General features: G+C 43.7%; 1 protein-coding gene across 1 annotated transcript in view; it reads right to left on the bottom strand.

Annotated features, from left to right (window-relative positions):
- SORCS1 (sortilin related VPS10 domain containing receptor 1) overlaps positions 1–25,962 on the bottom strand; it is a 424,272-nt gene that overhangs the window by 115,958 nt on the left and 282,352 nt on the right. Inside the window, exon 5 of the mRNA XM_073354427.2 lies at positions 14,678–14,751. Within this exon, the coding sequence (XP_073210528.1) occupies positions 14,678–14,751 (74 nt within the window). The remainder of the gene's footprint in view (positions 1–14,677; positions 14,752–25,962) is intronic.

Here is a 25,962-nt window from a genome sequence, read left to right as displayed (position 1 = left end):
TCTATTTTGCCCACTAGGCTTGTGTTGCCTTATCTTCCAGTTTCCCTCCATTCCCTCTGTTCTCAAAGCCTGAGTGCTGATCCTTCGATCAGCCTTGTATTGCCGGCAGCGGACTTACTCTCTGCCTTGGCTTATCATTTTAACTTTGTGATGAAAACCCACCCTGCTGATTGTGATCCATCCTTTTAATCACAGGCCTTCTTGAATACACAAACTCCCCCTGGACTTTAATCTCCCTGGGGAAAGGACTGTAGCATACTTATCAAACTGCACCCATTATATTTTTCCAAAGAGTTTTTTTTATGTTAACTGATATAAATGTCTTGATGCATTTTAAAGCAAAAGCACAAAATAAAAATTACAAACTTTGGGGATAAGCTAAAGTGGAAATGCTAATGGGACCACAATCTAATGTTCCCTGCTGCCTTTATAGAAAATGGTTGTGTTATGAAATATGTAAGACCACGAACCTTCCGTTACAAAGGAAGGCTTCCTAAAATATTCATCAACTCCAAGCCTGCTGTGTAGTCGTCTGGGCTTGACAGCTTCAAAAGCCTATACTGAGAGCTGTGGAATTACAGTACAGCAATGGCTTTGACTGCAGACTATGTGTGTTGGAAGCAGGATCGGAAACTGACTAAAAACTATCCCCTTTTCAGAAAGAGACAATGGCAAACAAAAGAGTTGGGCACTATACACTGAATAGCAAAGGGTATCTCACCAAGTGTTTCTGCAGTCCCTGCCCCGCCTGTGCCATCACTCTGACTGCTGGGTTTCTAAAAACCTGTCTCCCCGTGCACTTCCAGGAAATCCAGTAAAGACCATGTCACGCAGGGTCTTTCACTCATGTGAAAAAGCCTAAAATTCATGGGTGTTGGGAGTAAATGAGATGAATGACTGAGTCAGGCTTCTCAGTTGCAAAGAGACCCCGTCACTAGGGTTAATACAAAACCTCCACACTTGGTATTTTGTAATTTCTAACACATTGTTTGTAAGCAAAGGTAATTATGAGCTGCAAGTGCCGATCAATAATTCCAAACACGGGCAGCTGGGCTAACATTTTCAAATGTACATATGGATCAAGGCCAATATTTCCAAAGGAAGTTTCTGGTCTTGGATGCCTTCATGATAAGTTTCCCAGTTTAAGACACCTTGGATCTCATTTTCAGAGTCAACTGGAGTTTTCAGTGGGCAGCACTTTCTGGAAGTCAAGCTCCTTTCAGGACCCCCAAGGCGGGCATCAAGAAATTGAGACACACCAAAAAATCAGAGACCGCTTATGAAAATGTTGCCCTTAATGCTGAAGCTGAAGCAACCAAGTTTGAAAATGTCACCATTTATGCTTTCCACTGAGCATGCCCAGAAGGCTGTGGGCTCCAAGATGCGTGCATGTTGGTTAACACCCAGTTCCCCCCCGCCATGCTAAATCCCAAATAAATCAGAGACGAACTATCAGACAATGCATAAAACTGAAGTTCTGACCATGTTTGGTCATTAACATCTTGGGAACCAGTTAATACCTTGGGAACTGGGTGTTTTCTCAGGGATGCCATGCATAGCAGGAAACAAGATTTCGGGTGACCGAGAGGTAAGTCCGGATCAGGACTTCAATCCCAACAGGCTCTACCTTGACTCTGTCACAAACCCCCTCCTGCCCTGGCCTCTTCATATGACCTTCCTCCCAAATGCCAGTTCTCAAGGCTCCCTTTAGGCTCAGAACCAACAGTAGGGGCTGCATTGAGAACTGGGCACTGGGGCAGGGACTATGCAGTACAGAGCCAACAACATATTGGTCAGGTAGATGTGGATGGAAACAAAGAGAAAAGGACGGAGAACACGAGTCTTTCTGTCCACTTGGAAAATACATGTTCTGGTGCTTGTGTGTGGCACAAGGGGTTTAGATGGGAGGAAAAGGCAGAATTCTTACAGGGGCGGGATAAGAGATAGGAAGAGAAGAACTGGCAAGTGGAAACTAGTTTCCTTTCATTAAATTTTTAAAAAGAAATGCTTCTTTTTTCTTCTTCATTAAACCAACTTTGTAACCAGTTGAAAGACAGGAATACTTTCCCCCCAAAATCATTTACATTTTAATTTAAAAAAAATCCTAAACTTGAAATTTTGCAAATGGCACCAACTCTATCCAGTAGATGCATAATTCCCTATATTTGCACCAAAACATAGGCAGTTACATATTCATTTTGCAAGAAAGTTATTATTAAGTATTACTTATGTGTTACAGTAGTCCCTAGAAGCCCTCACCAAGATCAAGGCTCCATGGTACTAGACATGATCTACCTAGTAAGAGACAGTCACAGCCTTGGAAAGCTTACAATCTCAATAGACAAGCGAGACAAAGGAAGTATTGTTATCCTCATTTTACAGGTGGGGAACTGAGGCACAGATGGTGAAATCCTTGCCCTACTGAAACCAATGGGAATTTTGCCATTGACTTTAGTGGGACCAAGATTTCATCTAGAGAGATTAAGTGACTTGCCCAAGGCCTGACCGTGTCAGAGTCAAGAATTGAGACCAGCTTTCCTGAATCCAGCACTTTAAGCCCAAGATCATCCTCTCTTTAAAAATGCTCAGGCAACAAAGGCCTGATCAAAGTCCATTGAAGTCAATGGGTAAAAATGATGGACCATTTGAAATTAATGGGAGTTTTGCCATTTCAGGCCAAGATTTCAGCCACTGAGAAGACTCATATGGACTCCAACGGGCTTTGGATCAGGCCCCATGTGGGTGTAGAGCTATAGTTAGCAGTAAAAATGCAGATGAGGATGCAAATGGACAGCTTGGAAAATCCAGTTCCAAATTTGATGCTTGAAAACGACATCTGCATACCTGCCCCTGTCCCCCTTTCCAGTCATGAGACGCCAGCAGCTGTCAGTATGTATCCCTTGGCTGGCTCTGTGCTTAGTAATATTTATTTTGAGATGGCTCAGTGCAACATTCCTTCAGTTCCTCATTTTCCATTTCTAATGTTTCTCCATTTCCTCATTCATTACATTACCCAGAAAGGCTAATGAGCCGTAACAGACAGGTGGAAAAGCATGCTTGTTTTTTGAGATCCTTACGCTGAAATCGTCCTATGAGCATAAATATTCTAACAAGCTTTATCCTGTCACAACACAGTCATAAAGTTGCTCTGTTCAGCACATGATAATGGCTTTGTAATTCAATTATTGGGAGTATTTGTCTATGGGGATTTATCTTCTTTTAGCCTCAGCACTTGTGTGAATCCCTTATCATAAATCTCACAAACGCTAAGCCAGCTCCCCCACTCCTCCGGGGCATGTCTTGTCACTTCTCGTTAAAAATGTTGACAGCTTCTTCCAAATTACTCAATGGCAGGAGCTTGTTTTATTTTTAAAGGCCAGAAACACAACAAAAAAGAGATGACGAAGGTAGATCCCTAGACACTACCATTCCCCCCCCCCACACACACACACACTGATGATCTTGCAGTGCCTTAAATCCTATCTCTGAATAAGAATTGTAATGCTTTGCACTTATTACAGGCCTTTTTGTCCCAGGTTGTCAAAGCATCTTGCAAACAACAGTTAAGTAAGTTTCCCCAACACTTCATTGAATTATCTGGGTATTATTGCACAGTGCCTGTTTTACAAATTGGTAAAGTGAGGTGGAGAAAGCGGTTTAGGGCCAAATTATGCTCTCAACTGTACAGTTGTAAATCCAGAGTGACTCCACTGATTACACAAGAGTAAATGGCTCCAATTGACTTGGCCAAGGTCACACCGTTATTATGTGGCAAAGCCAAAAACAGAATCCAAGAATGCTGGCAGCTAGTCCTCAAGTCACTAAAACAAACCCCTTCGCAAGGATGGTGGGCACCATTACAAATAATGCTGTTGAGTGCAACTTGGTGAAGATGCAGAAAGTGGTCATTAACAATAAAATACATGGGTCAGATTCTCTGCTATGATCACTTCCCCCCAGCCAGTGCTTTCTACCCCAACAATCTCAGCTGCTCTGGGTTCCTCTAACTTTACACTCTCACCACATGCTGCCTGGGAACAGTACTGAAGTGCCATGAAACATTTCCAAATATAGGGATATATTTTGAACGATAAAAAGATGTCCTTTTTATAGCCTAGTATAAGCATTCTTTTGTTTGGTTTTTGTTTGGGCAGGAATGGTGTCCCTAGCCTCTGTTTGCCAGAAGCTGGGAATGGGCGACAGGGGATGGATCACTTGATCACCGATTCTGTTCATTCCCTCTGGGTCACCTGGCACTGGCCACTGTTGGAAGACAGGATACTGGGCTAGATGAACCTTTGGTCTGACCCAGTAGGGCCATTCTTATGTTCTTATGCTTCTCCTCTTTTTCTATTTTTTCCTCTCAAACAAATTCTCTTTTGTGTCAAATATAATGTGTACACAGAGGTATGTAAAATAACTGAGAAAATCCCTTGAGCTCTCTTGACCTAAACTCTGCCTTTCATTTTTGCACTCCCAACCATTCAGCTAGATCTGCTTTTTCACAATTACACACACATGACACAGATCACTTCAGTGAAGGCATTAATTGGCACTGTTGTAAATGAGATCAGACTCAGATAGCTTTATGCAGACACTGGCTGGGGACTCAGGATATCTAGGTTCAATTCCCAGCTCTGACCTAAGCACCTGGGACAAGACCAAAAAAAGGCCATATTTTTAGTGGGCAGCATGGGCCAGAGGAACCAGACCCCAGGATTTGTCCCATTGTTTCTCAGATCAGACAATATAATATGATCAGTTATTCCCACAGCTGTCAATGCACACACCTGGCAGGGCTGTGTTCTGCTCTGTGTGCGTGCTGGACAGAGTCCACAGAAGGCATTTACAGGAAAAATGCAAAGGAAACCATGCTTATTCAGTGAGCTACTCATTAAATATACAACAGAGAGTAAGAATAAAACTTTCCTGGCATGTATCCAGACAGTTAAGTTCACACCAAGTTAGCTGTGTAGCTAACTGCCTCATTTAATGAAATGCAGCTATGGAGGGTTACCCCATGCATGTGTGTGAAGGCAAACTAGCTTCTTACTCAAATACCTGTAGAAGATAAGCATGTTCTTGGGCCCTGGCTAGCAACACAGGGCTCTTCTGCTGAATCACCTCTAACATCAAGCTCTTGTATCCTACGTAAAGATGTATGCATATTTCTGTTGATGAGTGGATCCTATTAGCTCCAGTCCAGGATATAGGCATGAGTTGGAATGAATAGGATTCTGCCCTCATCTAGACAGTATCACTGCCAGCCTTCCCTCGAGATGAATCAGCTGGCATGGGTAGAGTACCCTCCACACCAGGTACCAGGATTACCCACAAATAGTGTATGTCTCTCCTCCCCCATCCCTCACCCTCACCACTCCTAACATGGAGGGTCCGACTTCAAGAAGGGTCAGTTACAAGAATAAGAAGAGCACGTGCAATGAGCCAGCTCAGGATATCATTGCAAGCATTATTATTTCAGGGCCAACCCAGTCAAGAGCTGGGCTCCTGAAGTTCCCTGCCCACGTTAGAATACAGCAAAAGTAGGGGCAACACTAGGTGACAGATGTTCTGAAGCATCTTGACTTGGCTCCTGCCAAAGACAGGCTTCCTGCATACACAGCTATCAGGGATTCAATGGGCTCCAGTGATTAGTGCACTGGACCCAGTCAGGAGACCTGGGTTCAAGTCCTCTGTCTGCCAGACCTGCTATGTGCCTTTGAACACCTCATCTGTGAAGTGGAAATAGAAACAAACAAACACTTTACAAAACACTTTGAGCACCACAGTTGAAAAGTGCTCTATGGGCCTGTTTTAATGACGCGGAAGTCAATAGAAAGCCTCCCATTGATTTCAGGGGGCTCCGCACATAGCCCTCTAAGAGATAAGTATTATTATGGCAAATCCGATGGGCCCAGTGGGAAAAGGAACAGGCTCCGTGTGTCTTTGAGCTCCCTCATCTGCCCCCTTCAGGATGGCTTGCGTGTCCCCACAAAACACAATAGGGATAGGTTCCAGAGTAACAGCCGTGTTAGTCTGTGTCCGCAAAAAGAAAAGGAGGACTTGTGGCACCTTAGAGACTAACCAATTTATCTGAGCATAAGCTTTCGTGAGCTACAGCTCAGATGCGATGAAGTGAGCTGTAGCTCACGAAAGCTTATGCTCAAATAAATTGGTTAGTCTCTAAGGTGCCACAAGTACTCCTTTTCTTTTTACAATAGGGATAAAGTCCTAAATCACAGGATGAGCTTAGAGGCTCCAGCACCCCAGTTCCAGATGGATGGCGAGGACTCAGGGTGTACCAGAGGTCTTCGAACTGTTATCAAAGATTTTCACTGAACATACTGAAATACGTTTGGGATCTTAATTCAGAGAAGAATGCCAACATGGGCATATGCTCCCCTGGTTACATCAGGAGGCAGAGATGTTATACGGACAACGCTGGCTTGCAAACAAAAGATGCCAGAAGCCTGGAATGTTGCCTGTGTGCATTTAAGTAGGATGCACCCTGGCAGAAGTAACTTTTAAGGGAATGTTGAACCTTGTTTTCAGGTGTCCTCAGCACAGTGGTACCTGGGGGCACTGCTTGTCCACCTCCAGGTGCTATTTGCCATATACTTCTATTGCCCTGGAGATTGGGCCTGCTCAAAACTATCAGCAATGGAACAACAGCTCCTGCCCTGGGGCTCTGACCTTTCAAATGATGTTTTTCCAAATCCAAAATCCACTTGGAAACAAACACACGTCGGTCGCTTTAGAAAACCACTAGCCGTTACCCACCAGCCAATGATTTCATTCATTGCCCCATGAGCCTTCATCTGCCATGTGAATGTTTGCTTTATGTCTAAGTTATTAAATGTGTCTCTTTTTAATTAAATTTTCTGTGCAGCTCAGCTCATCCGCTGTGGCTTTTGAGTCACATCAAGCAGATGATTTTCTGGACACACTGTTGTGCTGCACTTTGATTGGCATCCTCTTCATCAGCCTCCAGCAGTCGCCCCACAGTGACTGAAAGGTTTTGTTTGGCGATGCCCAGCAGCTCTTGGAAATAACCCAGACACGACGCTATTCAAACCGGCTCAGCCCACCTGATTTCACCCAGCCAAAAAGCTGACAAGAGCCACTGGAATGGTTTGCCAGATGAGCTCTGACCGCTTGGGTACAATGGAATTTTTAAAAGCTGTTAGCAGGCTTTTGATGCTGCTTTTCAGTTCCTCTAGAGGCTTCTTTAGTGAACAGAATCCTGGCTTTTAAAATAATTTGCAGTTTCTTTCCCTCTGGAATAACTCACGCAAGAAATTTACTTTTAAAGATGATCTCCATTTACTTTTCCCCAGAAGAGGTAAGCTTTCCATCATCCCAAACACAAACACATGCCATACTCCATCCACCCACCCACCCACTCACCTCTCCGTCTGTCTCTCGCCCCCTGTCCCTTTTCATACATACATATAAACACAACTCTCTCACCTTCTGTCTGTCCACTTGTCTCTCTTTCTCTTCTGGGTAAAGTGTCAGCTATATGCAGCAGTCAAATTGGAGTCAAACCAATGTCCATTTCCAAACTAATTGATACATAGGATTCTCCTCCAGATGACAGCAAGTTCATAATATTATGGCCATACTATTCCCTTGCTGCAAGAAGCAGGATCATATCAATCCATCATCACCTGCTTTGGCTTCTAATCCATTTCCGAATCCAGTTTAAAAATGTCCTTTTATTGTCAAAACTCTCCACGGACTCCCCACCTTCCTCCACCTATGTCCACTTGTTTTTCTGTTGGCTTCTTCTCCTCTTGCAGTCTCCTCCTCCTCCACTCAGCCCCTCACAGAGGCTCTCCTTATTAAGGGGGGGAGGTTCTATCACTCTGGTGCTGTTATGAAACTAGATATGATAGATATGAAACTATCTGCCACCCCTGCACCATCCAATTTAATGAGTCACTTTCTCTGTTATAGAACCTGGACTTGTGATTACTTCCCTTTTCCCCTCACTCATGACTGACTCTTTCTGTGAAACATTTGATGACAATATGTATTAACTAGAGATGAGCTCGAGCTGTAATTGAAAAAAATGGATCTGGATTTCAAACACTCCAGAATTCAAGTAAACTCTGGATCTACTCTAAAGATAGGGGGTATTTGTGAAATTTCAGACATGGATCTGGGGTCAGATTTGGAACCCCTCCTCCGAAGTCTCAGGGTGTCTTCATGTAGCTCCATCTCATAGTGCTAAGGATGTTGTATAAAAATAAACTGGACTGTATTGTAGGACAACGTTAGAAGACATGTGTAAATGACCAAAAAGGGGACATCCATTCTGCTTGGAGAGACGACAATCATGTCCATCCAGAAGATTAATTGTTTGAACTGTATTTTCTCTCTAATTAAGTCTAAACTCCTTGAGGCAGTGACTGTTTCCTTCTCTGTGTTGCACCATGACATGGTTTCATGCCTTCTTTCCCCTTGATACCATGTCAGTAAATATTACAGCTCTCTCCAGAAACTGCCGTTGCAGCATTGCTCTGATGAAAGTGGACAATAAACATACAGTTGACCGCATTCTCTTTGCGGTGGGAACTGTCTTTTCTTTTGTTTCTACAGCAACCAGTACAATAGACTCCTGGTCCATGACCGGTGCTAGATAATACAAATAAGAAACATGAATAACATTGATAAAGCTAATGGTTGTATCTGGGCACAAATAATTGGCAAATTGAATTCTTCCCCCCCTCTGTGTACTAATTGCTTACAGCCTTTTGATTTGTCCAATTTAGTAAGTCATTCAAAAATATTCAGAGTTGGATTATGATTCAACCTAACTGAAAAATTTAAATAAAAAAAAAAATCACATTTTCATAATTTTTTTTACCTTTCTAATCATCTCTAATTATGCTACTCCAACACATTGACTTCAATGGAACTATTTGAAGTGTAAGGTATTACTTTATGTAAATAAGGATATCAGAATGTATCTTTCAATAAGCAATTTTAGGCTGACAGTTTGTTATTTGGATAGGTCATCACCTGTTTGCTAGTATGGGTGGAGTGTAATTGGCTGTCAGAGTAACAAGGTATTGTTGTTGCTCCTCGATTGGATGACTAAAACGTTTATAAACAGGAGGAGGGACACTAAAGTGATTTCAAGATGGCCGCTCCAGATACTTTACACCAATCTCATTCACATTTGTATTTGTGAAACTTTCCCTTTCTGCGGACATTCTTACCAAAAAACCACACTTCTGTGAATGTGTGTAGAACATGGCTACAAACAGTCACAAATGTCATCAAAGAGAATTCAGGTGGGTTATTCAAACTAATGTTCCCAAACATTTTAATGAAGCATTTGCCCAGCTGTACTAACCATGGTTTCACGCCTTCTTTCCCCTTGATACCACGTCAGTAAATATTGCACCTCTCTCCAGAAAACTGCCAATGCAGCATTGCTCTGATGAACTGGTACTGCCCCGATAGCGTTTCAGCAAAATATTGAAAACGGAAATACTTAATCAAAAAACTGCAACATTTTGATACAAAATGGCGCTGGGATGCCTCCTGGTAGTTGTAGTTGGATGCCTTATGCTCCCATTCCATGGGCTGGGCTCTCCAATGCACTACTTTCTCCCCTCTTGTTGAGGGACTGCATCAGGCTGTGGTGATCATGGGAGATGTCGGTTCTTAGCATATCACCACACTTAGAGCACTTCAAACGTATTAATTAAATTTTCCTCAAAACGCCCTTATAAGAGAGAGAAGTGTCAACCTCATCCCTCTTTTTTCCAGATGAGAAAGCCCCAGGCCTCTGTTTGTTGTAGAGGTTTGAGTTCATCTGAGCTCCCCTCACCTGATATCTCCCACCGTGAGGTAACATCATAATCCGTTCCACAGCAACCAGTCTGGATGTCAGAGAATGACTTTTAGCTGCAGGTGAAGGGATAAACAGGGGCAACGATAAGCCCTGAAGAATCAAAGATTCTGTTTTTATGGTAATGACTCCCTTCTAATGAAAGAGAGAACACAGGAATACAGAGTTCATATGATCTACAAGCAGCTGAATTCTCTCTAAGTGGAACATTTTCTCAAAGTTTTGGAGAAGGTGTCAGCAGATTACTTTAATGTTGTTTTTCTGTGGTTTAAATTCCTCTGGGGACTTTCACGTAGCAGCCAAAAATAAGAAAAAGAAAATTCTCTTGGAAACGTATACAAAAAAGGCAGTGGGAAAGATGAAATGGTTTCTCTGGTAACATTTACAGTCAGATCTTTTTCTACAGGAACATTAGCAGCCCTTGGTGAATTAATTCATAAGACTTTTTATGTGAGGACTATTTATGTGAGGGCCATAGCAGGGTCAAATGGCAATTAAAATATAATAGTGAGCAATTAGGAATTTAAGCTTTGATCTGATTAGCAATAGAGTGTGTTTTAAAAGCCTATAAAGCCTCCTGAAAGTTTCTTTCCTGTCAAATAAAACAAATGCATGATGTATATAACTGCAACCCTGAGAGGGCCCAAGGCCAAGGGTTAAACTCAATGCTTTGCCTCGCAGCCCATCCTGGTGGCTTTAAGCCACTTTTGTGGCTTCCTGATCCTGGACCATTCCAAAGGCTGGAGAGATCCTGAAGTAATTTACCAGCCCCAGGGACCAATCTGAATTACACCATCTCCCCAGGATGCTCCACAATCTCTGTAGCACTGTATGATGTGGCTCCACCCCTGACTTGTTCCTCCCACTCCCAGCCCAGCCCCTGGCTCACCTCCTACACCTGGGCTGCAATGGGATCCTCAGAACATAGGCTTACCACGGTCTTCTGTGGTTCCTGCTCAAGGGGAATCCTCCTTCAGCCTGAACCAGCGAGTATCTCACCCAATATTTTCTCTGTTGAAGGACTGTAACTCTGAAATGTTATCTCTCAAAGCACACTTCTGCTCTGAAGTGTAACTGTAAAAGTAGCATCATGGGTTTTGAGCTGATCCTGTCCCAGTGATTTCTAGATCATATCTGCTCAGTTTAAAATGATTAAAAAATAAAGATAGGTTCTCACTAGCTGTCACCACCATAAACACAATCTGGGATCTGAGAGTCAAGATGGGTTCTTTCTGGCTTGCACATCACCACCAACAATAAAGGTTCTGCAGAACAGGTTCTGCTCTGGGTTACGCATGTGCAAACCCCCCTGGGCTTGACTCTCTGTTGCCTTGCTCCTCATGGAGTCATTTACACTAAAATGATTCAGCAGAGTTTTGCACTGGTGGAAATTATTGAATCGGAAAGCAGGCCAATGGAGAATCAGGTTCACTGTTGTCATATACTGTCATCGATAATCCCAGTTTTTTCTAGTGGGGATGCAGGACTCTGAGGGTAGAATTTGGCCATTCAATGGAAATTAGTGAGCAATTCTGGTTAGAATGCGTGAGCCAGAGTAAAATCTAACTCCCCTTTCTATAACTGTGTTAGTTTCTCGGAAAGCAGAATTACAGTTTAGCATGCATCAATGACCAAAATATATCAAAGACATCCCATTCTAGGTGAAGCTAACAGCTTTTGGTTTCTTGTTTAGTTTGTGTTTGTGGGAAGATTGGTAGGTGATTGGAGCCGTTTTTAATCTTATTTGTTATTCTTTGATTTGCAGTGCTTTTGAAATTCCTGGTTTTACTTCTCTTTTTTGCTAGACCCTCAGAGGACTTCAAGGTTGTATCTCTGTGGAAAGGAACATTAATCATTATCATCATTATTCTCATTGCTGGTGTCCATCAGTTCAATATATGATAAATCTCTCTTATGCCTAATGACAGGCAGACTTCAAAACACTTGGATTTTAGTATGGATAATAAGCATTTAAGAGTGTGGATGCTCATTCAAGCAATATAGCTGGACAGCTCTTCTTACAAGGTTCTCTGCTCTTTCTGCTTTTATCAGGCCAGAAATACCATGGGAAATCGTGGAAGCTTCTGGTCCTGTCTGGAAGCCAGAAGGGTAGAGATGAGTGAACATTTTTTTTAAAAAATGGGGAAAAATTTTCCAGATGGCAAAAGTTTCAGCAAAGTCCAGGTTAAAGGGAAAGAGGAAGCTTTGGAATAGAGACAGGTTCAAACCAAAATCTTGGATCTAAAATTTGGGGAGGTGTTCAAAATTCAAATATGGAGCTGGATCTAAATTTGGCCTATGTCCTTTACTTCTATTGTGGTTCGAACTAAAACAGTGGACGCAAACACCCTTGAAGCATTCAAAATCTATGGTTTTTGGCCTGGGATCATCTCTAATTTGGGGTCAAAGAGGAGTCCTATTTTTGCTGACTGAATTCAGTTGCTATACTATTTATTAATGTATCTATCTGTAACAGGGTTCATGACCCACCCCTCTTCCTAGGGCCTGCTTGCCCTCCCCAATAAGGCTCAGAGAGGCTTCAGGGTTGTGCAACACCTGTGTCTTTATTAACTTAATTTCGTCCCACCACAAGTGTCCATCTATGTACAAGCTTTACAGGATTAGTCACCTCCTTTACAGGCAGAGTCAGCCTTCCACTAGGAGACTTCCAGTTCACTGACTCACTGACTGATTGCTCCCTGGATACTGCCCCAGCCTTCTGGCTCCCTCCCAACCTTCATAGCCCTTGGCTTGTCAGGCCAGCAGGTATTGCCAATCCTTAGGCAGGCATCAGGCTTTTTCCATCAGCCCTAATCTGCTTCCCCTGATTGCAGCTGACTGGGCAGGGGCTAATTAGGTGCTTTTGCACTGGCGCCCTGCTACACTATCCCACGAAGAATGTCCTTCTAAGGGCCAGATTCAAACGTGATATGTAAGGTGATGTAAACCAGACCTCGGAGTTTCTGCTCTCAGTTAAACTACTACCTCCATCTGAAACTGATGGAAGTAACTCCAGTTGCATAGGAGTGTAACTGAGAACAGGGTCCAGCCTCCATACAATAATTTAGACCTACCTCTGAATTTGTCCTTTAGTACCATCTGTGCTGGAAAACAGACCAGCGCAACTTATTGTGCTCAGTCCAATGTGCTCATGCTTTCCTTTTCACGCAGGTTTATGTTACACTAATTGCTTGTTGCCGGAAGGTGAGGAGATATTTAGTGATAAACACTTTAGTGTCATGCAATTCCAGTGCATTATTTCAGGTATGCAGTGTAGAGACAACTGTCTGCTGTCCACTGAACAAAACAATGGGAGCTGAACAATCTCAAATGTTAAGGAAGTTTGGACCCAGATCCAGATATGACCCTTGAGGGTGGCTGCAGTCTCTATAACAAGCTGATTCTAAAGCCTCAGTTGAAACATCGATTAAAGACATTCAATACATGAAGATTGTGAGATGAACAGATACTATGGCAACGGGGACCATAGTAGTACCAAAGAGAGGTAAAACCTGTTAAATTAGGGTAGGGGTGGCCAACCTGAGCCTGAAGGAGCCAGAATTTACTAATGAACATTGCCAAAGAGCCACAGTAATATGTCAGCAGCCCCCCATCAGCTCCCGCTCCCAGCGCCTCCCGCCCACCAGCAGCCCTGCCAATCAGCGCCTCCCCCTCCCTCCATCCCTGCACCTCCCAATCAGCTGTTTCTTGGCATGCAGGGGGCTCTGAGGGGAGGAGGAGGGAGAGGAGCGAGGGCATGGCAGGAAGGGGTGGTGGGGGCAGGGCCTGCGGCAGAGCCAGGGGTGGAGCAGGGAGCCCCCCCCGGCACATTGGAAAGTTGGCACCTGTAGCTCCAGCCCCGGAGTCGGTCGCTAGACAAGGAGCCGCAGATTCACTTCTGAAGAGCCGCACGTGGCTCAGGAGCCACGGGTTGGCCACCCCTGAATTAGGGGATGGGTGGACCCATTTCTGAATTCAAACTCTGTGGCACAGGCTCCTGCCTACTTCACAGTTTTGCAGTCCAGTAGTATTCCCAGAAGTGGTGAAACATTTATGCAGTAGGGCTGATCCCATATGTATACATCTATCTTTGGCCTTGAAATTGGACTAGAAATCTTGGAACATTTGCCACCTGTTTAGTAGAACATGGCAACAATGCACAATGATTTAAGAGTGGAAGTGAAGAAAAATATTGTTTGTCATAGTGTAATGATGTCCGACATCCTGGTCGCTACTGGGGTTTGAACCCGTGATAACCTGAGCTAAAAGCATGAGCCTACACAGCTTGAGCTAAAGGACTATGGGTGAAAGCCTGGCTCTGCTTAAGCCAGTGGCAAAACTACCATGGACTTCAGTGTTCCCAGGATTTTCGGGAGCTGAAGTAGATTCATATTCTCCATGGCTTGGGTACCGAGGGGAACATATACATGAGAAACAGTTGCCCTGCACATGTCAGTCCTGCACACGTAACAGCACGGCAGAAAGCAATGGTCAGTACTAAGAAGATGAAGGCTACTTCTCAAAGTGTTATGATTTGTGCTAGTGTGGTGGCTAGGAGCCCTAATCATGCACCGGGACACCATTGTGCAAGGCGCTGTACAAGCCCGGAACAAGACGACAGTCTCCGCCCCGATGGGAAAAAATTAACCTCAACCCTAAAACAGAAGAGCAAAAGGTCGGAGTGATGACAACGTTTGTCTCCTTCAGCAACGCCTCGTCAGCCCCAGAGCTTAAATTCGAAAGCACCACCACCTCCACATCCGCATGGTGGAGCTGTGTTTGTGAAACCAAAAAATGTGCTTTGTTACTTACCAGTAGAACCTGTTTGGTGCGACACCCTCCTGGAGAAGCTGCCATCTTCTGCCAAACTCAACCGAACTGTATAACTGGAGACAAAACAGAGTACAATCACTGTACCTTCCTGACCTCTTTTTTTTTAATCTTCAAAAATCACATTAAAGTATGAGAATAAACATAGCCAACAAAGGAACAGAACTGCGACCCATACCACTTTGCAAGTGTTCTCTGGCATCCCTTGCTCCCGAGGCAGGGCCTCCAAAGTGAAAGGGCTGATCTGTGGACAGCCAGGAGACTCTGACTATAATGGAAAGGAAGAGCACGCCCTACGGAACAGAGTGTGACATTCCCCAGGCCCTTTCATGGTTTTGGAAAGGCTATGGGAAGTGAGGGGTTCTGTGGCACTGGGTGGGGGGTGGTGGGAAGTGGAGGGGCTCCACCCAGAATTATGCATTTATTCCTCTTGTGTGCTACAGATCCGAGCTCTCCAGTGGCGCGCTCCACCAGACAGCACAGCTAGGGGCTGTAAGGGTTCTGGGAAATGGCAGAGGTGGTTCCCAGGAGATCTGTAAACTGTGCACCTGCACTTGTCACAAACTACTCATTAATGGGGTACAGCCTGTCATGGCCACTACTACAGCCCATGGGTTGCAGCTCAACTGCACAAGTGCCCTGCCTCCTGGATGGGGAGGAGAAATTGACTCAAGTTTGTCCACTGTGCAAATCCTATTTTACTTGCTCTTTGCACAGGGAAACTGGGAACCATCTTTCTATAGACCTGCCCCATATTTTATGATACTTTAGTTACTCTCACCTAACTTACATCATGCTCCTGGGGATTTCAGGCACAGGTCATTCTCTGCATGCACTGTTGCCCACTACTGAATAGAATCAGCGGGTAGCTGTGTTAGTCTGTAGCCACAAAAACGACAAGGAGTCTGGTGGCACCTTAAAGACTAACAGATTTATTTGGGCAGAAGCTTTCGTGGCTAAAACACCACTTCTTCAGATGCAAGAATACTGTACTGAATAGAGTATCTCTGAAATGCTGGAACTAAAACATGCCTGTGTACCATTTGCAATTCTCTCGCACTTTGGTACCTGACTGAAAGGAAGCAGAAATAACCCTTGGTATCACTGACAGCCCCTGGAGATTCAACCACGGTTCCAATGGCAGAGGCCAGTGGTATTGAGAGGGGAAAAAATACTTGCACGGACTGTTGCAAATGATGCATATGAGCAGTTAGCTGCTAAACATAGCGATTGTGTCTGCATGCAACTGCAAACAGTTACCTACAGTTGACTGAGACATGTAACTCAGAGTCTAGCTCTTTTAGGTGATACCAGATAATAAAGGTTTCGGGGTAGTAGCATTTTTTACTTTCATCCTAAATTTATGCTTGCAAAGGCTGCTGAATTTACAGCCATACATAATGGAGATATGAAAGTTACTTACCTGTAAGCGAGGTTCTTCGAGAGGGACTCTGCATATTCCCACTCTTGGGAGAGTTTAGAATGTAGTATGCATATTAAGTTGGCTGGTGGGTAAGGAGTACTAGCTAAACAAGGACTGTGGCATCCATCTACCAATCTGTGCATTTTACCTAGTTGCAATATCTAACAAATAATGGCTTGGAAACATGCGTATTGAATGCCACGTGACTGCTCTAAAAATTTCTATTATTAGAACCTGTTTCAAACATGCCACCAAGGCTGCAATCTCTCTAGTGGAGTCTACGGTCAGATTAGGGCCCCGGGGCGGCGGGGGGGGGGGGGAATAGGAGGGAGGGATTGTGAAGCTTGCTTGTAAATTTCTAGTATACACTCTCTGACCCATCTTGATAATGTATGTGTGGAAATAGGATTTCCTTTACAGTTACCAGCATATGAAACAAACAATTTAAGTGAAAATCTAAAGTCTTTAGTCCTATCCAAATAGAAGAATAATACTATTTTTGTATCCAAATAATATAGCTTTGATTCTCCTCTTATTCGAATGAGGTCGGGGTGGGGGGGAAGAGAGGGAGGCAACACTGGCAATGTGATGGACTGATTGATAAGGAAATTTGAGATGACTTTTGGTATGAATCTAGGATGTGGATGAAGAACTACTTTGTCCTTATAAAAGGTTGTAAATGAAGGGTCAGCCATTAAGGCATGAAGTTCACTAATCCTCCTAGCTGATGTTATTGCTATAATAAAGACAGTCTTAATTGATAAATGAAATAAGGAACACGAAGATAAGGGCTCAAATGGTGGAGACATAAGCTGTGACAGCACTAAAGTGCCATGGTGCCACAGGTGGGGTACAAACTTAGTAACTCTTTAAAAACTTAATACCCTCATGCAAGAATACCGATTTACCATCTATTGGTATATGAGAAGCTGCCAAAGCAACAAATAAACCTTTATCCTTTAAATATAACAAATACTCTAATATAGATTGAATAGGGCATGACACAGGATCGATATTCTATCAGATATCCACAGTGAAAACCATTTCCATTTTTATTCATAATATTTTCTAGTTGATTTTCTTCTGGCATTAAGAAGAACATGTTGAATATCCATAGAGAAAGACCTCTCCAACTCTGTTACAGACTGATTGCTTATGCTCTCAGATGAAATGATAATGGATCAGGATGGTAAACTGTCCCTTATTGTTGTTTCAGAACGTCTGGAAAAATCTCTAGTTTCTTTTGGAAAGAAGAAGCAAACCCGTGCACTACGGCTATCAGTATCATTTTGGCCGAGACCTGTCCTATTTTTCTCACAGTCTTCAACACCAGAGGAAATGGTGAGAATGCATACATTAGTTCTGCATCCCATCCACGGAGGAACGCACCTGCCAGAGAGTGACATGGTTCACTCACCCCTGTGGCGCCTTCTGGTGGCTGTTTTGTGAATTAGCTCTGCCAGCTGGTGGGCCCTCTTCTGGTGGCATCTCACTGCCATCACTTCAGTTCCCGGACCCACGTCGCTTCCAGGAATGCAGTGTCCCCTTCATGATACAGCCCTCCGGCTATGCCGCACTCTGTGCTCCCCCTTTCCAGGGGACAGTATTGCAGGACCTCAGTCCAGCCACTTCCTCAGTGGTGAGTGGGGGCAAGGGGAACCCAGGCCCGCCCAATACTCTGGCTCCTGGCCCAGGGACCCTGTAGATAACCTCCACTTGCTGCATCCCCTCTGACTCCTCAGTTAATTTCCCTGGGGCACCTCCCCGTGGCCTCCAGCACCTTCTTCACCCTGACCTCAGGGCTTCAGCCTGCCAGTTTTAGCTAAGCCTGCCAGTCCTAGCATCTAGCCAGGAGTCCTCTCGAGCTTCCCCAGTCCCTGCTAGCACTCCTTCCTCCTCCTAGGAGTCTGATTTTCCCTCCTCAAGCTCCAGGCAGATACTGAACTTGCTCTGCCCTGCAGCTCTTCTCATATGGGTCTGCCTGGCCCTGATTGGCTGCTCCTCTCAGCCCTTCTCTGATTGGCTACCTCCTGTGCAGCCTCCCTAGGACTCTATTAACCCCTTAGAGCCCAGTGTGGGACAGTCGGCCCATCACACAAAGATTGAGTATCCAATCTGGAACAAAAACAGCAGCATTTCCTGCTGAATCTTATAGCAATTAGATCTATCTTTGGCGCACCCCAAAGAGCAAAGATGTCTCTGATTACAGAGTCTTTCAAAGACCTTTGTGCATCTGTGTAGATTCCCTGCTTAGTTCTGGCTGAGGGATCCAGTCTGCTGTAAAGCTATCGGACTCATTCTTTGGGCTATACACCAGTCTCAAAGTTTCATTGCCTCCTTGCAAAGCTGTGGTGATAGGGCGTCCCCTTATCTGTTTACATAGTACATTGCTGTCATATTGTCTGTGGCCACTTGAACCACCGACCCTTGAATCTGGGGGAGAAATGGTCTGAGTGCCAACCAAATTGCTCTTGATTCCAGAATGCTACTATAGAGACAACCTTCCTGTTGACCCCAGAGTCCCCTTGTTACAAACTTCTCGAGCTGTGCACCTTAGCCTATTTTTGTGGAGCCTGTTGTGATGATCCTAGATAGGACTGGATAACACCCCTCTCAGAACATTTCCCTAATCCATCCACCACCAGATGGATCTTTGGATTTCCCTGGGAACTGAAATGATCATATCCCTACTGTGCGCCTGCAGTCTGATGTTCTTTGATAACCAGTGCTGGGGCAGTTTCATCCTAAACCTTGCATAAGTTGTGACATATGTACCATTATACCCATTAGTGATAGAAAAAATATTTACTCTTTGAGATGGAATCAGCAGCAAAGATTGAAAGGTATACTTTATCTTCAGGGACTTCTCCCTCGGAAGGTATGCTTTTGCTGTTTGGGAATCGAGAAGAGCTCCTATGAATAGAATTTTCTGTGATGGGGTCAGTAATGATTTTTTTAAAATTTATTAAAGAAACCAAAATTTCAGAATAGAGGGCATGCAAATTTTGTGACTTCTTCCAGCTCATCCTCTGAGGTTGCTAGTAGGAGCCAGTCATCAAAATATGGAAACACAGAAACCCCTCATCTCTTGAAGAATGCTGCTACTCCAGATAGACATTTTTAAAGACTTGAGGTGCCAAGGAGAGGCCAAAGGGGAGGGCTCTGTATTGGAAATGGTCCTGCCCTACAGCAAAATGAAGGTACTTCCTGTACAATGGTCTTATTGAAATATGAAAGTAAGCTTCTTTGAGATCCAGAGCAGTAAACCAATCTAGAAAGGATAGGGAAGGAATATAGGATCTTAGGGTTAATATACTGAAATGCATCTTTCAGATGTACTTGTTTAGCTTCCTTAGATCTAAGACTGGACGAAGATCTCCATCTTTCTTTGGAATTAGAAAATAGCAGGAGCAGAACCCTTGATTCCTGAGATTTATTGGAACCTTCTCTATTGCTGTCTCCATTAGCAGAGAATTGATCCCTGATCTTAACAATGTCCCTGTGTGGGGTTCCTGAAAAGAGAGGGAGAGGAAGGTTGGTTTGGAGGAAGGGTATCAGCCTGGATGGTATAACCATTCTTTATAGTATCCAATACCCATCTGTCCGTGGTGATCTTTAGCCACTCACTCTAACATTGACTTAAAAGGTCTCCAAATGTAAGGAAAACAGGATTCAACATTGCTTTGCTGCTCTCAAACACCACTGAAAACCTGCAGTCTCACTGCAAGCAAAGAAGCCGTGATAGGCCAATTATTTTGCTTCATTTTGGGCTTGAATGACCATCTCTTGTATGACTGAGAATCAAAAGACTGTTGTTGTTGGTATTGGTAGTGATGTCTATTTTTGTTGAATGAAGAAGAATAAGGTGGGTTATGCTGTCTTTGGAATCTGAAAAGGTCAAAAAGATCTCCTTTTGAAAGTCTGCAAAAGACCCAGGGACCTAGATGTAGATCTAGTCTCTTTCATTTTTTCCAATAACTCATTGGTATTTGAACTACACAAGCAGTTGCCTTCAAATGGAAAGTCCTCAACTTTAGATTTTGTTCCCTGTGGAAAAGAAGAGGAGCATAGCCAGGCATGTCTTCTGAGAGTTCTTACTGTTGCCACTGGGCTTGAAGACACATCTGAGACAGCAAAGGACAGCCTTTATGCTTGCTTACCAATGTTTTGACCCTCCTTAAAGAGGGAATTAGTGACTCTGGGAAAGGAGAAGAGCATAGCACTTCTTCTGCCAGGGAGGAGAAGGGAGAATTTGAGAAGGATGGGAGATGAACTAGGGAAATATAACCTAGATGGAGCTACTATAAGGTGGATGAATAACTGCTTGGAAAATAGTTCCCAGAGAGTAGTTATCAGTGGTTTACAGTCAAGTTGGAAGGGCATATTGAGTGGAGTCCCAAAGGGATCAGTTCTGGGTCTGGTTCTGTTCAATATCTTCATCAATGATTTAGATAATGGCATAGACAGTACGCTTATAAAGTTTGCAGACGATACCAAGCTGAGAGGGGTTGCAAGTGCTTTGGAGGATAGGATTAAAATTCAAAACAATCTGGACAAACTGCAGAAATGGTCTGAAGTAAACAGGATGAAATTCAATAAGGACAAATGCAAAGTATTCCACTTAGGAAGGAACAATTAGTCAAAGACATACAAAATGGGAAATGACTGCCTAGAAAGGAGTACTGTAGAAAGGGATTTTGTGGTCATAGTGGATCACAAGCTAAATATGAGTCAACACTGTAACACTGATCCAAAAATAGCAAACATCCTTCTGGGATGCATTAGTAGGAGTGTTGTAAGCAAGACATGAGAAGTAATTCTTCCGTTCTATACTGTGCTGATTAGGACTCAACTGGAGTATTGTGTCCAGTTCTGGGCACCACATTTCAGGAAAGATGTGGACAAATTGAAGAAAGTCCAGAGAAGAGTAACAAAAGTGATTACAGTCTAGAAAACATGTCCTATGAGGGAAGATTGAAAAAAAATTGGGTTTGTTTAGTCTGGAGAAGAGGAGACAGAGGGAACATAACAGTTTTCAAGTACATAAAAGGTTGTTAGAAGGAGGAGGGAGAAACATTATTCTCCTTAACCTCTGAGGATAGAACAACAAACAATGGGCTTAAATTGCAGCAAGGGCAGTTTAGGTTGGACATCAGGAAAAGCTTCCTAACTGTCAGGTGGTTAAGCACTGGAATACATTGCCGAGGGAGGTTCTGGAATCTCCATCATTGAAGATTTTTAAGAGCAGGTTAGACAAACATCTGTCAAGGATATTTTAGATAATACTTAGTCCTGCCATGAGTGCAGGGGACTGGACTAGATGACCTCTCGAGGTCCCTTCCAGTCCTATGAGTCTATGATTTTAAATCTTTCAGTTGAACAGAAGGAGTATTGTTACAGTACACAACAGGGAATAAACAGACTTGGCTTCTATTCTCAGCTTGCATGACCTTGGGCAACTCACTTAATATTACTCACTTAATATCTCTCTCTCTCAGTTCCCCCATTTTATAGACAGGATAATACCTCACAAGGATGTTTATAAGTTACCTACATTAACTAGAGCTCTTTCAAAAACGGTAAGTTCTTTTAAACATTTTGAAATATCCTTTGAAAAAGATATCCCTTTTCCTTTCCCCTTCCTTTCTCAATTGCAAAAAAAGAAAAAGGGAAAAAAAAGAAGGGATGAAAAGAATGGGGAAATACAAGAAAAAGATGATAACAAGGGAAAGGAAGGAGGAAAACATTTTTGGTTTTGATTTGAAAACCGAAATATTTTCAATTTTCCATTTTCAGGATTTTGTGTTTAAAAAGTGGAAAATTTTAGATGCATGTGAAAAAAAAATCAGAGAAGTTTCCTTTTATCAAGAAGGAAAGAATGGAGGCACCTTAACAAACATCTTTATTCAGTCACTAGTGAAAAGGGGGTACAGGCTTTCCACCCTTGTCTGCCTCTCATTCTACAGCTTCTCTAGACTGTCACAACAAAACATTGAGCACTATTATTATTGTCACATCACAGAAATCTCCAGTTGTGTTAACAGTGCACCAGCAACAGTGTGTCTGAACTGAGAGGAATAAAAAGAAAACCTTGATGGAATTGTTTTAAATGGAGGAAATATGCATTGCTCTTCATTGTATCTGGTCTTTCACACCTCACTACGTTCACATCACAACTTCTAGTTATACCTGCACTAAATGCAGGGGACGTTTTATGTGTTCTTAGGAACTGTTCTTGGTTCCCTGGAAGCAAGTGGCAAAAGCTCCCATTGTGTTTGGTGGGATTGACTGGGATTAGGTCCACAGAGAGTTGCATCTACATAGGGCATCGAGGGATCCTCCTCATTTGCCAGCAGCTGAGCTTCTATAATACGCAATTATTCATCTTGGTTTCCAATGTGCAAAATGGTGACACGTTAACTGGAGAGTTGTTACAGATTCTCCTGACACTGGTTGCGGAACATCTCACGAGTGTTCAAGGTAAATACTTTTACCATGAAGTAGCGTGAGATGTTAAGTTAAATCTGGCAGGATCTTGGGCAGCATTAATGACCTTCAGTGATCAGGCCAAAAAAAAAAAAAATTCCCTATAGGGTGCTTTGTCAAGTGTATTCTACTGAGATGACATTTTGGAGTGGAATGGTGGACCAGAAGGAAAAGGAGAATATCTGGGGGCTAGGCTTGATTTTTATCCAGACAGGACACAGGGATATTTCCCCTATTTATCATGTATGGTGCTTTCATGAAAAAAAAGATGCACAGCAGCTTACTGCCATGTTGTAATATAAGCTTTTTCTCTCCCAGGGCTGTTATGACAGGCTCATCCATGTAGTCTCTTAGGGGATGACATTTTATTTTTTTTTGGCAAGCATTTCAGTCTGATTACAGGTAATTTTCATTATTAGATCGAAATGATATAATGTTCTTCCATTTTTCAAAGCACAAATAGAAAAAGAATCTTTGATCAGTTTTGATCTAAATTTTCATCTAAGGGGCAAATGTTGATTTGTCACTCTGTTTTTATATTTTGCTCCTGCTCAGGCAAAATTTCTATTGAGTACAAACTGGATTAAAAAAAATCACCTTCTCTTGCTAGCAGTTCTGGGAATGGATCGCAGTGCATCTTGGGGGCGGGGTCACCACCCCATGATGCAGTTTTCTCCATCCCATAATTCCAAGGGCTTCCAACTATGTTTTGCATCATTTTCAAACTACTCCAGTAAACTCTGCCTGAAAGCATGGATCTCGCCACTGTTCACCAGGGTTGTGACAAGCATTATGAGCACAATACAGCTGATCCTGCAGTACTTCATGAGCTGCAAATCTGACCAGGAAGCCACGGAGACTGCCTTCCTGTGTGCTATGGAAAGAAACAATTAAAGACTGAGGTTGGCATTCATGGAGCAGCAGTACATGGTAGACTGCTGTGACTGGGCTTAGGTAACAAGCACTGAGTGGTGGGATCGCACTGTGATGCAGGTATGGGATGATGAGGAGTGGCTGCAGAATTTCCTTGAACTCTGTGTGAAGCTCACGTCCACCCTGCGGTGCCAGGATACCAAAATGAGAGTTGCCCTGACAGTGGGAAAGTGAGTGACGATTGCTGTGTGGAGGCTGGCAACTCCAGACTGTTACCGGTCAGTCATGAATCAGTTTGGAGTTGGGAAGTCCACTGTGGGGGTTGCAGTGATGCAAGTGTGCACAGCCATTTATAGCCTCCTGCTACAAAAGACTGTGACTCTGGGCAATGTGCAGAAAATAGTGGATGGCTTTGTGGCAAAGGGATTCCCTAACTGTATCCAGTCGACAGATGGCATACGTATCCCAATTTTAGCCCCAGACCATCTTGTGATGGAGTACATTAACAGAAAGGGCTACTTTCACTGACATCAACACAGGGTGATCAGGGAAGGTGCATGATGCACACATCTTTAGGAACACTGGCCTATATAGAAAGCCACAAGCAGGGACTTTCTTTCCAGACCAGAAGATTTCAACAGGGGATGTGGAAATGCCCCTAGTGATCCTGGGAGACCCAGCATATCCCTTCTTTTCGTGGCTTATGAAGCCATGAACCAGAAACCTTGACTGCAGCAAGGAGTGCTTCAACAACATGTTCAGCAGGTACAGAATGACCGTTGAATGTACGTTTGGCAGATTAAAGGATTGTTGGTGCTGCCTTTTGGCAGGTTAGATCTCAATGAGGAAAATATTTCAGCCTGTGGTGCTGCGCATAACATCTCTGAAGCCAAGGGGGAAAGTTTTCCCAGGGATAGAGCACTGAGATGGATCACCTGGCAGCTGATTTGGAGCATCCAGACACCAGGGCTATTAGAGGAGTTTAATGGGGGGTGGGGGATGCTATTCAAATCAGGGAGCTTTGAAGCAGTATTTTGACAATAAGCCCCAGTAATGTGTTTTTCTGTAATAAATTGAGCCAGGAATTGTTTACCTGCCACCGTAAATGACCCCTGTAATGATTCCTGCCTGAGCGTTAATTGTAGTCTGCAAATGTGCCGATGGCCACTGTGTATGAATTTCTGTTGCAACCCTACAGCGTAGGCCACAAATAAAGAATCACTGTCTTTGTAAGACTAAATTTTTATTAAACAGCAATACACAGATTAACATTTCTTACAAGGGACATGACAGTGAGCAGCACTCTTTGAAGTGAGGATCTCACAGCTGTGTGCAAGTCATGCTGTCATTATGGAAAATGTCCCTAGGGGTGGAGTGCAAGGGGTACTGCAATGGGCCGGGAATGTGAGAGGAATGTGTGGGGAGTTTGGGGAGGGCAATGAAGGCAGTTCTGTATGGACTGCTGAGGGAGCTGAGCAGGCATGTGTTCCACTTGCAGCAAAATCAGGGACCTCAGCATCTCTGTTCGGTCCTCCATGAGCTTTATCATCCACTCCTTATCCTCTATTATCTACTCCTCCTCTGTCTCCTCTCTTGGCTATCCATTTCTAGTTTTTCATTTGTTGTTTCTCTCTATGATCTGTGCTCCCTATCTGACGATTGCAGCGCTTCGCAAAACATGTCCTCCTTATTCCTTGTTTGCCTCCTTATCTGACGGCGGCACTCTGCCGATACGTAGGACCTGGCCCCCAAAGGCACATCTGCAGAAGCAAAAGAAACAATACACAGAGTCAGTATTATGTGTGCACTCACAGTCTTGAATCATAGAAGTTACATACACTCCTTTCTCACTTTCCCTTGACAAACATGCAGCACAGCCAGAGCACTAAACATGGTGAGTTCAGCCCAGGGGAGGGGGAAGGGTGGTGCAAGATGGGACAAAGGGTCTGAGTGATTTCAGAAGGGGATTACTACAAGCGCCTAGGCACACTATTCTGAACACTGGCACCATTTTCCACAGGCAGGGGCGATCAAAGTTGAAATCACACTGCTGAGAGTAACTGAAGATGCAAGGGTGCATCCCCAGCATGCGTGTGGCTTCAGACAGGATCCATACACAGCTCCCCTGTGTGCTGCTTTGGTTCCTGCAGAAGTAATTGCTGATTGGCACGGCAAAGTTTCCTACAATCGGGGAAGAAACAAAGCAGCTCTGCCAAAGAATGTTCAGCAAAGGATTGCAGAATATCTTCAGGAAAGTTTCCTAGAGATCTCTGTGGAGGATTCCCAGGAGATCTCAGTATGCATTAACAAACTTTTCCACTGTGTTGCTGCACAGGGGAATGTGAAGTAGATGCAAACAGTACCTAGTGTTTCAGAGTAGCAGCCGTGTTAGTCTGTATCCGCAAAAAGAAAAGGAGGACTTGTGGCACCTTAGAGACTAACAAATTTATTTGAGCATAAGCTTTCGTGAGCTACAGCTCACTTC

This window comes from Lepidochelys kempii, chromosome 7 (genome assembly GCF_965140285.1).
Source record: "Lepidochelys kempii isolate rLepKem1 chromosome 7, rLepKem1.hap1, whole genome shotgun sequence".
NCBI classification, from domain to species: Eukaryota; Metazoa; Chordata; order Testudines; family Cheloniidae; genus Lepidochelys; species Lepidochelys kempii.
The sequence above is the reverse complement of the archived record's forward strand: the minus strand, read 5'-3'. Positions and strand labels throughout refer to the sequence as shown.